General features: G+C 41.0%; 1 protein-coding gene and 1 long non-coding RNA gene across 8 annotated transcripts in view; one reads left to right on the plus strand and one right to left on the minus strand.

Moving 5' to 3' along the window:
• Positions 1–3,396: 3,396 nt before the first annotated feature.
• On the minus strand, positions 3,397–4,657 carry LOC149121204 (uncharacterized). 2 transcript variants are annotated; one of them, XR_016223874.1, is made up of 3 exons: positions 4,532–4,657; positions 3,980–4,229; positions 3,397–3,797 (listed from the first exon to the last, which is right to left on the minus strand). It is a non-coding gene; the product is annotated as an uncharacterized LOC149121204 (long non-coding RNA). The 2 variants fall into 2 exon arrangements; XR_016223875.1 differs by having other exon boundaries at positions 3,980–4,205; positions 4,532–4,639.
• The window catches only part of NLK (nemo like kinase), a 188,186-nt gene continuing 176,768 nt past the window's right edge, over positions 3,920–15,337 (plus strand). For 2 of the 6 annotated variants that reach the window (XR_519262.5, XM_002718934.6), the window contains exon 1: positions 4,241–5,732. Coding sequence is in view for 3 of the 6 variants with exons in the window: in XM_002718934.6 (XP_002718980.1) it covers positions 5,275–5,732 (458 nt within the window). In the remaining 3 variants the exon portion in view is untranslated. Of the gene's footprint in view, positions 4,163–4,237; positions 5,733–15,337 lie in introns of those variants that run through there. The other 4 variants (XM_089317474.1, XM_089317473.1, XM_089317472.1 and 1 more) reach the window with 4 other exon arrangements.

Genomic DNA, 15,337 nt, shown 5'->3' on the forward strand with positions numbered 1-15,337 from the left:
TCAAGCCCCTCTCCTGTAGGCTGGTGTTTCTCAAACTTCAGTGAGTGTAGGAATCATCTGGAGGGCTTGTTAGATTCCTGCCCACCCTACATTCTGATTCAGTAGGTCTGGGCTGGAAAAGAGGCTATGTATGTCCAAGGGAACTACAGTCCAGAGGGGACTGTTGTGCACTGGGAAATCAGAAAGGCATCCCAAATAGTAAGTGATGGAAAGGGTGGAAGAGACAATCTATGTAGAACTCTTACTATTTGCTAGCCCTTTTAATATAAATCACCTTAATTGATCCTCATGTCAGCTTGATGACGCACATATTATTTCAGTTGAGGCTACTGAGATTGAGGGTTAGTTATATTGCCTGTAGAGCTATGACTTTGAAATGGCAGACCTTGGATTTGTATTCACTTCTCCCATACTCAGTAACTCATAAAACTGTCTTCCCCTATTTCAGGCGCTGTCCTAGGAAGCAGGCATACCACACTGATTGATGGACAAGCGCTCATTCCTGTTCCAATTCAACAAGCTATTAAAATAGAGTTCCCAGTGCCATGAGGGAGACAGAGACTCTAGAACATGGTGAGTGAAAGCTTTCCAGAAAAATAGTGAGGTTCACACAAAGACCTAAGGCATGAAATAGAGGAATGGAGGACGTGTGGGAAATGTTTGCAGCTGAGGATATGAACAAAGGCACAGAGGTAACAATGCATTTGAGAAACTCTAAGTTCAGAACGTCTGAGGTAGAAACTCAACAACAACAAAACAAACAATCCAGTTAAGAAATGAGCAAAGGACTTAAACAGGCATTTTTCAAAAGAGGAAATCCAAACAGACACATGAAAACATGCTCAGGATCCCTAGCCATCAGGGAAATGCAAATCAAAACCACAATGAGGTTTCACCTCACTCTGGTTAGAATGGCTTTCGTACAGAAATCAACGAACAACAAATGCTGGCAAGGATGTGGGGGAAAAGATACCCTGGTCCACTGTTGGTGGGAACGTAAACTGATATAACCACTGTGGAAGACAGTATGGAGACACCTAGGAAATCTGAATATAGACCTTCCATATGCCCCAGCCATCCCACTCCTGGGAGTTTATCCAAAGGAAATCAAATCAGCATATGAAAGAATTACCTGTACCCCTATGTTTATTGCAGCTCAATTCACAAGAGCTAAGATGTGTAGTCAACCCAAATGTCCATCAGCTGAAGACTGGATAAAAAAATATTATGGGATATGTACACTATGGAGTACTACACAGCAGTAAAAAAATGAAATCCTGTCATTTACAACAAAATGAATAAAAATGGAAAACATTATACTTAGTGAAATAAGCCAGTTCCAAAAGGACAAATACAGTATCTTCTCCCTGACCTGTGATAACTCATAGAGTATCTAAACAGGTAATCTATAGAAGTGAAATGGACACTTTGAGATGCGATGACTTTGAACCACCCTTGTCTTGACTGTTGAGAAACAAGTTTTTTTTATACTATTTTTTGAACTCTTAGTATAAAGTTAATCTTATGTGTGTAAAGTTAACTGAAAATAGATCTTAGTAAAAAATAAGAACGGAAACAGGAGAGAGTAAGAAGAAGGGTGGGAATGCAGGTAGGGTGGGAAGAATCACCATATTCCTAAAGTTGTATTTATGAAATGCATGAAGTTTGCATACCTTAAATAAAATGTTTCTGGGGAAAACAAAAAAGAACATCTGCTGTATAGAGGTTAAAAGTAAGGGATAAAGTACGTGAGTCAGGCAGGAACCAGGCCATGTCAAGCTACTCAGACTTTTTTGCTTCATTCAAGGGTAGGGACAGGGTCAGATTTGTGCTCCGGTTCCCTCTATCTGCAGGGGGTATGTTCTAAGACTTTCCCCACACCTTAGTGGATGCCTGAAACTTTGCATAAAACCTAACCCTATTAATACTGTTTTTTCCTATATATACATATATCCATGATAAAGTTCAATTTATAGGACCAGCACTATGGCATGGTGGCTAAAACCTCTGCCTGTGACTTGGCCATTGCATATGGGCAGAAGTTCATGTCCCACCTGCTCTTCTTCTGATCCAGCTCTCTGCTATGGCCTGGGAAAACAGTAGAAGATGGCCCAAGTCCTTGGGCCCCTGCACCCGCATGAGAGACCCAGAGAAAGCTCCTGGATCCTGGCTTTGGATTGGCCTATCTCCAGCTGTTGCAGCCATTTGGGGAGTGAACCAGCGGATGAAAGATTCTGTTTCTCCCTTTCTCTACCTCTCAAATTTTAAAAAAGTTCAATTCATAAATTAGGCACAGTAAGAAATTAACAATAACAGAATAAAATATTTATAACAATATACAATAAGTTATGTGAATGTGGTCTCTCTCAAAATATCTTTGTATACTGTACATAGCCTTCTTTTGGTAATGATGGCAGATAATACAATGTCTATGTGGCAAGATGATACAATGCCCACACCATAAGGTGAAATGAGGTGAATGACAGGTGAGGCATTGTGACAGTGATAGATGACTTTGTAGAGGTTACATGGACCCACACATTGCCATATGGATGCCTCTAGAGTCTGATCATGGAGAAAGCTACTAAGTGACTATCGGGTGGTAGCATATACACGGTGGACATGCTGGACAAAGGATGATTCATCTCCCTGGGCTGGTGGAGCAGGTTGGTGTGAGATTTCAACCTGCTGTGCAGAACGATGTGTACTTTAAAATTTATGAATTGTTCATTTCTGGAACTTTCCATTTAATATTTTCAGACAGCAGTTGACTGTAGGTAACTGAAACCAGGAAAAGTAAAATGGCAGATAAGAGAGGACTGCTCTCTTTTTAATATTACTAAACCCTTAGAGGAGGCTAGATTAAAGGGGACCTAGCTTGTAGGAAGGGAGATGTGTTAAAGATGCCACTGGTGCAAATCTGGGTAATGCTGTGGTGGCTGGGGACAAGTAGGGGTGGGGAGGTGTTTGGTTGGTAAAGGGAGGAGTGAACGGGTTTTTGAGAATACAGTTTTATTAAGCAAGTTTCTGTAAGATTACTATGTGACGATTTCAAAAAAGTAAATTCAGAGATGTGAAGTAATGTGAAACACATTATTTCAGTAAAATGCCATGACCCAAACTTGATCAGAAAATGTGGGAGAAACAGAAAGACAAAAAATAGGGAAGAAAATTACTATTTCTGTGGTTAAGTTTACTTTTTTTGTTTTAATTTGTATCAACGCCTGTATCTATTGTTGAGAGGGAGCTCTGAATACTGGAGATAAATCCTTTTCGCCAAGATCAGGATTAACCATGGAAGACCAGCCATGGGCTATGAACTATCAGTCCATTTAGAGTTTCTTCTGTGACTGTTTTCTTGAGTAACGTTGGACCTGGAGTTTTTGAAGCTCAACATTTCTTTTTGCTCCTCTTGAATTTTCACACCTTACGCCTTTCAAGGGGTAATAGATGGTTCCTATCAATGGACGAGATACAATTTGGGCACCGCCTTCTCTTCTCGGTACCGCCCCCTTTTAGACCACACCCCTTTCACTTGGCCCCGCCCCTTGAAGAGGTCGTTTCTGATATGACAGAGAATTCTCCATAATTCTGCCCTATAGGAGATCTGTAGGGCGGGACCTGAATCAATCTTTTTTTCCATTTGTCAAGTGAAGCGTCTATCTGATTCCAGTTCCAGCCCACTTCATTTTCAACCCAAGGATTGGTTGTTTGGTTCTTTGTCTCCGGCTCATGATTGGTTCTTTCTTGCCGCCCCTCTCTTCCAGCTTTTGCAGGCGGGATTAGCACGCAGCTTCCTGCTCTTGCCAAAAAAATAAAAGAAGAAAAAGAAAAGAGAGAGGCGAAAGAAAATGTCACGGAGATCTTTGGTTTTTAATTGGTTTCCAGTCTTGTCGGTCAGGGCAGACTCTGCCTTTTGATTGGCTTTTTTGTCTGCCCATCCCGGATCGGAGGCGGGATTTCCCCAGGAGACCCTCACCTTGTTGCCACTGGTCGAACGGTGCGCCTGTCTGAAGCTCCCGGGCCAGGATTGGAGGCGAACGAGGACAGGTGGGCGTGGATTGGCTAGGGCAGCCGGTCAGTGCGAGGCGGGGGCGGGGCCTCGGCGGCTGGTTGCGCGTGTCCGCCGCTGGCTCCGCTCTATCCGGCTTTGCTAGGGGAGGTGAGTCCGGCCGCGGCGGCACCGGCGGCTGAGGAGGCGGCGGCTGAGGGGAAAGCGGCCGCGGCGGCTGAGGAGAAAGCGGCCGCAGGGACGGAAGCCGGGTGGGGGGGAGGGGGGGAGACGGAGCAGCCTTGAGCCCTGCGGGGGCCGTCGCGCGGGGGGACCCACCCGCTCTCCCCCCCAACCCTCCTCAGCTGAAGCAGCCGGCGGCGGGGGCAGGAGTCAGCCCGCTTCCGACCGTACCCCGCCCGCCTCCCGGGGCTCCTATTCTTCGGCCCCGGGACCCTCACCTCCTCCCGGGGCGGTTCCCTCTGTCGAGGCGTCCGAGTGCTGCCCACTGCTCTTTCATCCCGCCCTGCACCTCCTTACCTCCACTTTTGCCCCGGTTCTCTTTCTCCTCTCCGTCCTGCCTGTCGCCTCCTCGCCTCACTCGGTCCCTCCAGCCTCCTCCCTCGGCTCTTTCTGCCGAGCAAAGTTTGGTGCCCCCGCCCCCACCGGGGCCAGCCGGCCAGGAGTAGGGGGAGATGTAGGAAGGCCCGAGAGTTCGAGGTGGGGGGAAGCCGCCTTCCCTGAGTATTTCCCCCCATCTGTCTCGTTTAGGGTGGTTGGAGTTTTTACCAGTTGTGTTTTTGAGGAGGTGGTAGGTGTTTAGAAAAGGATGTGGGAATGGAAGGGGTAGATGAGTCAACCCTCTTAGGAGATTCCAAGGGTGCTGTGTTACCTGATCCTTTTCGTGTGTGGAGTTCAGGAGGTCGGGAGGCTTGGCCTTTATTCCCACATTCAAAGTTGGAACCTCCCCCCATTTAAGAATGGAGTTTTAGTACCCACTTGTGGCAGGAATCCTGGGGGGAAGGGGTCCTTTTTTCCTTTTTCTTTTTTTTTCTTTCCTTTTTTTTTCTTTTCCTGGGGGGCAACCCACACCCTTCCACTCACACTCACCCTAAAAACGAAACACCAAGATCTTCTAACTTGTTTGGATTGACTGATGAAGACATAAAGCCAGTTCCGCTCTATGTTTTCTGAGGTGGAGTGAGTGGTTTTTCTTCATTTTTAAATGGCCAAATGACAGCTTGACCCAGTTTGCTTTCCAATCAAAGGGCATTTTTTTTTGAATGTCTCTTTGTGGCGCAAGAGCCAACGCAAAAATGATGGCGGCTTACAATGGCGGTACATCTGCAGCAGCAGCAGGTCACCACCACCACCATCACCACCACCTTCCACACCTTCCTCCTCCTCACCTTCACCACCACCACCACCCTCAGCACCATCTTCATCCGGGGTCGGCCGCTGCTGTCCACCCTGTGCAGCAGCATACCTCTTCGGCAGCTGCGGCAGCCGCAGCAGCGGCCGCAGCCGCAGCCATGTTAAACCCTGGGCAACAACAGCCATATTTCCCATCACCGGCACCGGGACAGGCTCCTGGACCGGCCGCAGCAGCCCCAGCTCAGGTACAGGCTGCTGCAGCTGCCACCGTGAAGGCGCACCATCATCAGCACTCGCATCACCCGCAACAGCAGCTGGACATTGAGCCGGATAGACCCATTGGATATGGAGCCTTTGGCGTTGTCTGGTGAGTATCAGAAGAACAACACAGCTTCCCGTGGTTTCTCCTCAAGGTTGTGATTGGGCGAGTCATTGCTCATGGTTTTCTCCATGTGGGCCAAAAGCGAAGCAAGAATTTCAGCTCTCCTGTAGGAAGCCACCCTCACTTGCGTGGTAGAGGCCTACTGTTCTGGCCTTCTAGGCCTATGCTTTTCGGTCTTGGCAAATTTTGGTGGAGCACTGTCTCATGAGTAACACATGAAAGTTTGCTGCCTACAGAATAAACTTTGCTGTTGAGCCCCTCAGCAGGCCGCCGAATGTCAGGATAGAACACCTGTTCACGAAGCTCGCGTGTTTTAGTTGGGTTCGTTGCCCCGCTGCAACGAATGTCAGTGACTGACCCAAACTTGGTTTTGTTTTGTTTTTCTTAAATAATGGTCTTGTCATTAGGATATACTTCGCATATCTACTTTCCTATCCTGTGTATGTCTTGTCTTTTTTTTTTTTTTTTTTTTTTTTTTGATCTTGATCCTTGAAGGGAAGGTTCATAGTTGAGCCAGTTAAGATAATTGCTTGGGTGATTTATTTTAAACCTTAAAGCTACAGTTAGGAAGTATGTAGCTTTAGCCTTTTGATAAGAATGTATTAAATATAGTATCACACATGAGTCCCACAAATGAGGTTAGTAGACTGTAGCTGTGCAGTGGCCCACATTCGCTGTAATGTTTTAGTGTCATTGCGTCTTCAGCTGCTGTTATCCCTTGGTCAGTTGATGTGATGGGGAGTATACTTTTTAAAAGAAACGAAGCTGCTTTACTTTGGCTAGTGCTAGGATATTTTGAAAAGTCTTAAGGGCTTCTTAAGTGCAACATTTTGGTTTACTTGACCTTCTTAGGAAGATTAGTAGTTTGTAGTGAAATATTTTCCTGTCAGAACTGGAATGAACTGAGTTTTCCCCCCAAGGATTAAGCATTCCATTGTGGATACATTGATATTTTCAGTGCATTCAGAAATAGATTCTTAACAATGTCTCTAAAAGCCCTCATCACACAGGAAAGTGAACTCTTTTGGAACTACCCTGGTAAATAACTCCTTTTGTCCTTGTTTTTGAGGTTAAAATTGATAACACTATCCTTTTGCATTGTAATTGGCCGTTTTAATATTTATATTTGAGATTTTATAATCTAAGAGACTCAGTGACCTGACCCGACCTCCCCTCCCTCTTTTTTTTTGAACTAGTTTGTAGAGTCATTTTTGCAGCCTGTTTGCAAAGAGGTTGGTACTGTATTCTCCCTTGTCCAAGCTGTGTGGAGATTCCTGGTGGGTAAAAGAGTGACTGACAGTGGTGCCTCCTCAGTCACTCTACTCTGGGACCTACATGTTCTTGCCTTTCTCTCCTCCGTCTGCAACCTATCTTAAGGAATTTGGTTGTGCACTTCTGTTCCTTGCCAAACCCTTGAGGATTTCCAAGCTATGAAGGGTGAACAGGGGACAGGAAAACAGGTTGTTCCTTGCTTTAGATTTTGTCACCGATTTACTGGCTTTGAGAATTTGGATTTTTAGATCTGAATATGCTCTTTCATTTTAGTGCTTGCGTATAATACTAAGATGTAGGGATACTGAAAGAAACGAATTGTACCATCCTTGAATATGAAGAAATGTATTTACTTATATTTGTATCAAAAGGTGATGTGACTTGTTGAAATTTTAACTTTAGATTGATGGTAAAGAAAACTTTCTTTAAAATTTTTAATTTTTTAATTTTTTTAAAATGGGTAGTGGTGAAGAACTGTAGTACTAAAACATCTCACACAGCAGCCATTGTGGTATTGGGTACCATGAATCACCCATGCCTGAAAATCCAAGTGTGTTTGATTTGAATCCATTGTAGATTATATTGATTGACCCCTTCTGTCACCTGTGGGGTTGGTTTGATTTGAATCCATTGTAGATTATATTGATTGACCCCTTCTGTCACCTGTGGGGTTGGTATCACCTAGGGGGTTGGTTTGAAGTACTTCTCCGTGCACCACTATCTGTTGTACACCAGGTCCTTGTTTGCTGGGTCTCTGTAAGTTTGTAAGCCTCCTTGAGGGTAAGGACTATCCACCTAACTGCTGTGGCATCTTTACTGCTTGGTTAATTGATTTCCTGGCCAAGTCCTCTGTGTTGGCTTAAAACAACAAAAATTTTTTGTCACAGTTGCGGAGGCTAGAAATCTAAGATCAAGATGTCAGCAGGTTTGTTTTCTTCCAAGGCCTCTCTTGGCTGCCCTCTCACTGTGTCCTCACATGGTTGGGTATTCTGTTTTTTAACCAAGTTTTTCTAGTTCGTGCTTTGAGTGTATTTATCAGCTGTTAACAGGTGAAATACAATTTGGTATAAAAAAGGAGAACCAGGTGTGTGTTTTGGTATGCAAATACTTTTCTATTTTTATATTTACATATTGATGACTTGCTGTCGGAATTGCTTATTATATTTGGACTATAACTGCTGTATGGCCTGAAGCTAGAGATTTGAAAATCAAATCAGAGTGAATTGCGCTAGTATTCTGAAACCCAAAGCAAAAGTATTAGTGAGATTTTCAAGTTTTCAACCATTTTATTTATCTAAAACAATTATGTATTTCCTAAAAATGATTAAAATGGCTCATAAAAATATTCTCCCAATTATGCATCATTCCACTCAGTGGGGGTTCTAAGATGTATTCATTAAATGTGTTTTGCAAGTAGTGTTCCTGTATAGCCTATGTCAAGAACATTCACCTAGTAGTACTGATTGCTAAAAAAAACAATAGTATGTAGGGGCTTGCGTTTTGGTGTGGTGGGTTAAGATAGCACTTGTGGCACTGGCATCCCATTCTTAGAGTGTCGGTTGGAGTCCTGGCTTCTCTGCTTCTGATCCATCTCCCGGCTAATGCTCCTAGGAAAGCAGGTGATGATGGCCCAAGTGTTTGGGTCGAGTTCCTGGATCTGGCTTTGGCCTGGCCCAGCCCTGTTACTGTTGCCATTTCGAGTAAACCAGCAGCTGGAAGATCTCTCTTGGTTTCTCCTTCTGACACTGTCTCTCAAATTAATTAATTTTCTAAAAAAGCAGCAAGTAATTTTGAGGGATATTATTCCTCCCTGTGGACAAGGAGAGATGTTGTAGAAGTGGTACAGCATTTTACCATTCCGATTTATTACTGAAAATTTAGTCTACCTGGCTTGATTTATCTTTCTGCTGAATTTAACTAGTGGAATAACTTATCAGCGTTGGACAGTTGTGTAAAAGTAGTGAATTACCCCATTAGCTTGTTGGTAAAGATGGTACTTTGACAGTTCAATTAAGGTTTCATTAACAACTGTCTGTTGCATTTTATCTCAGAATAAGGGTTCCAGTACCTGGTCATATGATTGTAGGGTATCCTGAGGTGCATTCATTGCCAATGGTAGAATGCTGTATATAATTTGACCTTCATTATCAGATGTCAAGGCTTCCAGATGTCTATATAGACATTTTCATAATGCAAAAACAAAACACAACCTCCAGTCATTTGGTGAGGAGAATATAAATCTAACTTTGTAGTTCGTATTTGCCAGAAGAAAATGTCATGCTTAAAGATGGGACAACTTTTGGGACAGAGAGCTTTGGAGGCTCATGAAGTGTGTGATTTTGAGAGTTAGAGGAAGTTGACTACAGGAGAGTGGGTTGAATACTGCTAAAACCAGGCAGTTTTTGACATTGACAAACTAAAATTGAATTAATAGCACATTTTGCTGGCTAGATGAAAGTGAGTCTGGGAGAAGCTTGTACCTTATAAAATTAGTGTTTTGGTTTTTGACTTGTCTGATTAATTAAATGATCAAAGATTGTAAGATTTGTTTGGTCTTTTGTCTTTGTACTCCAAGTAAAGCTGGAGAGCTTTGAATTTTATTCTAATATCTAAATCAGGTTACTTTCAACTGTTTTTGAAAACTTAAGTATCACTATGGTGATACTTAGTTACTTATTAGCTCTGTGACCTTGATAAATTATTTAACCTTCCAGTACCTATAAAATGGGAATAATAATACTTACTTTAGGATTGGAGCAAACCAATGAATATACTGTTCAACACACAGTAAGCACTCAATAAATGTTTTTAAAATTGTAGTTGATAGAAAAATTAAACTCTGTTAACATGAAATGCAGTGTCAAAACTGTCAGATTTTCTGGGTGAAATCAACATTCAGACTATTTTTGGAGATGTGACATTGAATACCATAGGGTGTCCCCTTCAGTTAAACGTGGTTGAATTCAGAACCAAGAGAAAAATATTCTGTCCTGTTCTCAATTAATTAAAAACAAGCAAATAAAAAATAATACACATTTGTATATATTTGGTAGGTGTTTTAGCTAGATCATCTGCACTGTTTTATAAAGTATGTATTATGGATTTATGTACTAGGAAGGAAATTAGTTGTTTTTTTTTTTTCAGAGGGTAACAAATGAAGGATATCTTTTTTGTTAAAGTTGGGCTTTAGTGAAAATTCATTTTACTTGTGTTTGGATGAAGTGTGAATTGCCAACGAAGATCCCAGTTAGGTGGAAGAAATTTGTGTGCTTTAATAAAAAATTATTCAGTGTAAACTGTACATGGCGGAGGTTGTCTAGCTTGCTCTTCTTGTGAACATTGGAGGCTTTTTCTTTCTTCTCATGTTGGCTCTGGTCCTCTGGCTCTGGTCCACAAGGAGCAAACTATAGTTTGGAAAAATGGGGAATACTTTTGGGTTATATTTGGGGAAAATGCTGGAGTTGGTTGTACTTTGGTATATATATATACACCATAGGATGTCCCCTTCAGTTAAACGTGGTTGAGCCAAGAGAAAAATATTCTGTCCTGTTCTCAATTAATTAAAAACAAGCAAAAAATAATACACATTTGTATAATATACTAAAGTACAATTTTTTGATAACTGTTTTGCAGGTTAAGAATCTGTATGTAGGATTGAGAAGTTTCCCTACTCTCAGCCAAGATTAACAGCCACAGCTGGATTCTTTGGGGGGTCTGTTCTGTGAAAAGTGCTTTGAAGAAGCAGAGCCTGAACCATAAAAAGGAAACGGTTGCTCTTCTAGACATAACAAAGCATCCGTGTGAAACTAGAAATGTGGAAATCTATATTGTTAATTTTAACTACAAACGAACTTACTTTAGAAACTGTAGGTTCGTGGTCATAAAGTAGAGAAAGCAAAGGGAATAAAAGTAACACAGTCTGATGACATTGCATCAGTTTCTTGGTGATTGAAACTCCATATCCTGTAATGCTGAAAATCATTTTGTAGTTAGGCTCCCAACAAGATTATCCAAATTATGTCCAAAAGCCAAAAATAAAAACACAACACACCAAAAGAAAGTAGTTTTATTCTTGGGAGAAATTTCATGTTGTACTATTGAGTATCAGCTTTGAAAAAAGAGACTTTTTTTTTTATTTAAAGATTTCAGAAATGTTTCTAGTAAGAACAACTCTGTAAATTAAATGCCTTCTTTTTAGCTATCAGTTGGTACCACTGGGTGTATGTCTATAAAGAGAATTGGGGCAGATAAAGTATACTTTCACATGCTATGCAAGTTGAAGAATATTTGTAAAATGTATAAACTGAATATATGTTTGCATCTAAACTCTGGTTTTAACCCTCAAAATGTAGACAGCTGTAGAAGTTATTCATTAATATAAAAAGTCTTTTAGTGGAGTACTGGAATATTTCATCATCATCACAGTTTGGAGCATTAAAATTTGCACTGACTTCCCATGATAATTGGGTGGCTGTTCCTGGTGGTTTTTATTAGTTTGTTAATGTCCTAGCAATGCAAGAATTAACTGGGGGGCTTGCATTGTGTTGCTGCAGGTTAAGCTGCCTCTTGGCGATGCCAGAATCCCAGTTTGAATCCGGGCTGCTTTGCTTCCGTCCAGCTCCCTGCTAATGTGTCTGAGAGAGCAGTATTTAATGGCCTAGGCCCTTGGGTTCCTGCTGTCATGTGGGAGATCTGGATGGAGTTCCTGATTCCTGGTTTCAGCCTGGCTTAGCCCTATAGGAGCCATTTGGGGAATGAACTAGTGGATGAAGGATCTGTCTCTTTCTATCCCTTTTTATCTGTCACTCTGCCTTTCAAATAAATAAGTAAATCTTAAAAAAAACTTCGCATTTTATTTGTTTTCTTAATTTGCTGATTTGGTTTCTTTGATGGAAATTTTTAGGGTCAAAGAAACTTTTGCATTTGTCATGTAACCAAAAAATGAAATGAAGCTGTGTGTAGAAATTCTTTTATTTTAAAATTATATTTGGGTTTTAGTTATAACTCCCTGTGTATCCATAATACTCCAGTGAATTATTTTGTTGACTGGCTCATCTAATGCAGGTCAACAATGATTTCCTAACTAAAATAGCTTGTCAGTTTCATCCTATTGTTGCTTAGGGGTGACACAGAGAGTGCCTGAGGCAATAGTTGTATTACTGTCAATGAGCACCTAACAAAGTCATGGTAGATCTAGTCTAGAAGCATTAGGTGCCTAGCCAAAGAAGTGTTAGGAAAGATTCTGACACTCTGGCATTATGAAAACCTGACTTCTAAGAGTACTATTTTGAGACAGCTTTTACAGTTAGCTGTGATGGGTAAGTAGAGGGAGTGTGTACAGGGATGACAACTATTTTTTTTTTTGATTTATTTTTTTTTATCTTTTATTTAATGAATATAAATTTCCAAAGTACGACTCATGGGTTACAATGGCTTCCCCCCCCATACCGTCCCTCCCACCCACAACCCTCCCCTTTCCCACTCCCTCTCCCCTTCCATTCACATCAAGATTCATTTTCGATTATCTTAATATACAGAAGATCAGCTTAGTATACCTTAAGTAAGGATTTCAACAGTTTGCTCCCACACAGAAACATAAAGTGAAAAATAATAAATGATTTTTTTTAAATGATGATGAAATCAGATCAGACCTATTGTCATGTTTAATCCCAGTGAGAGTCAAGTTGGGAATTGATAATTTCTTTCTTTCTTTCTTTCTTTTTTTTTTTTTTTTTTTTTACGGAAGATCAGTTTAGTGTACATTAAGTAAAGATTTCAATCGTTTGCACCCCCATAGAAACACAAAGTGAAATATATTGTTTGAGTACTCGTTATAGCATTAAGCCTCAGTGTACAGCACATTAAGGACAGAGATCCTACATGAGGAGTAAGTGCACAGTGACTCCTGTTGTTGACTTTACAAATTGACACTCCTGTTTATGGCATCAGTAATTTCCCTATGCACCAGTCATGAGTTTCCAAGGCTATGGAAGCCCCTTGAGTTCTCCGACTCTTATCTTGTTTAGACACGGTCATAGTCAAAGTGGAGGTTCTCTCCTCCCTTCAGAGAAAGGCACCTCCCTCTTTGAAGACCTGTTCTTTCCACTGGGATCTCACTCACAGAGATCTTTTTGCCAGAGTGTCTTGGCTTTCCATGCCTGAAATACTCTCATGGGCTTTTCAGCCAGATCCGAGTGCCTTTAGGGCTGATTCTGAGGCCAGAGTGCTATTTAGGACATCCGCCATTCTATGAGTCTGCTGAGTATCTCACTTCCCATGTTGGATCACTCTCCCCTTTATTTATTCTATCGGTTAGTGTTAGCAGATACTAGACTTGTTTATGTGCTCCCTTTGACTCTTAGTCCTTTCATTATGATCAATTGTGAACTGAAATTGATCACTTGGAATAGTGAGATGGCATTGGCACATGCCACCTTGATGGGATTGAACTGGAATCCCCTGGTATGTTTCCAACTCTACCAATTGGGGCAAGTCAGCCTGAGCATGCCCCAAATTATACATCTCTTCCCTCTCTTATTCCCACTGTTATGTTTAACAGGGATCACATTTCAGTTAATTTTCAACACTTAAGAATAACTGTGTGATAATTACAGAATTAAACCAGTCATATTAAGTAGAACAGACAAAAAAAAATACTAAGAGGGATAATGTATTAAGTTGTCCATTAGCAGTCAGGGCTATGCTGATCAAGTCACCATTTCTCATAGTGTCCATTTCACTTCAGGAGGTTTCCTTTTTGGTGTTCAGTCAGTTGTCACCGATCAGGGAGAACATACGGTATTTGTCCCTTTGGGACTGGCTTACTTCACTCAGCATGATGTGTTCCAGATTCCTCCATTTTGTTGCAAATGACTGGATTTCGTTGTTTCTTACTGCGGTATAGTATTCTAAAGAATACATAAGGGATGACAACTGTTGATAATAATGATTGGTGCTATTTACGGAAACCCAGTCTCACATCTGTGTTTTGAATTAGTGTGGCTAATTGAATTTTATCATTGTATCTATTATCAGGCAGTGGAAAGCTTTTGACACTTTGTAACTCACTGATCAATATATTTTTATTGTCAGCTGATTATAGATCAACACTTTTATAGGCACCAGATGATGATATTGAGTTCTGTGGGTCACTTTGCAAACATCAGGCTTTTTCTATTATTTGTTTTATACACAGTACTGAGATATAGGGATATTTAGTTCAAGATTTTGCCTTTAAGGAGTTTATAGTCAAGTAAACATGAAAAATAACACATCTCTACTTTTGGCATCCATTGTCTTGATGGAAAGTTGGAATTAAATTTGAAACCATTAAATAAAACTTAAGGATGTTTTTTCACTTGTCCTTACAATACCTGTTTATTGTGTGTTGACTCTTTGCCAGGCACTGTGCTGGATCATAGGGATTAAAGGAGATTATAACCTCGTGGGAAGATAGATTTGTAAATGGGTCATTAGAATTCAGTGCTGTAAATGCACAATATAGTCAGTCCCTGTATACTATGGGAGCATAGAGGAGGGATTTCTTTGGAAGGTATGGATGTTTTCTGGAATAGGTAATACCTCAATTGAGAAAGTCAAGCAATGAGGAAGGGAAGTCTGCACTGATTGACTTATATTGTAGGAAACGATAGTGAGGGCTGAGTTGGCTGATAGTTCATTTCAGGAGGTGGTAGGATGTAACTGGAGCTAGACCATGAATTTGGAATGTCAGGCTGAAGAGTTGAGGCACTACTGGTAGGGAGGGTAGAAAAAATTTTTTCCTCTTTTATGGTAAAAGTACATATATACAGCATATATACCTAGACAGATACAAAGCATATCCATGGTATTAAAAGTTTCACAAGGGGAATGATTAGAAAAGAAGTCTTAAAAATCTCCTCAGGGGGGTGGTAATGGAAAATATTGAAACCTTGCTGATGGCAACTATTGAAAAATCTTGAGAGTGACTTAGATTTAGTGTTTTTTGAATATGTAAATAGTAGAGTAGAAACAGCTGAGGTTTGTCTGAACCTTAAGAAAATGTTCTCAGTTGTAGATGGAAGAAGTTACTGGAGGTGGAACTAAAAGACAATCAGATAGGAAAATGTGTTCACAGTGATTGACAACTGGAGTATGGCAGAAGATTGTTAGAAAGATGAGAGTGATCTTTGGTGCAGATAAAAAGCCAAAATGAAGGTAGAGAAAAGGGCATTGCATTTAGCAAGTAGATCATTGATGGCATTTGAGAGAATGATTGTGTTTGATTTTTTCTCCCTAATTATATATATAAATATATGTGTGTGAGTGTGTGTGTGTAT

Source organism: Oryctolagus cuniculus, chromosome 17, assembly GCF_051225735.1.
Source record: "Oryctolagus cuniculus isolate XC-2025 breed Fujian yellow rabbit chromosome 17, ASM5122573v1, whole genome shotgun sequence".
Taxonomy (NCBI): domain Eukaryota; kingdom Metazoa; phylum Chordata; class Mammalia; order Lagomorpha; family Leporidae; genus Oryctolagus; species Oryctolagus cuniculus.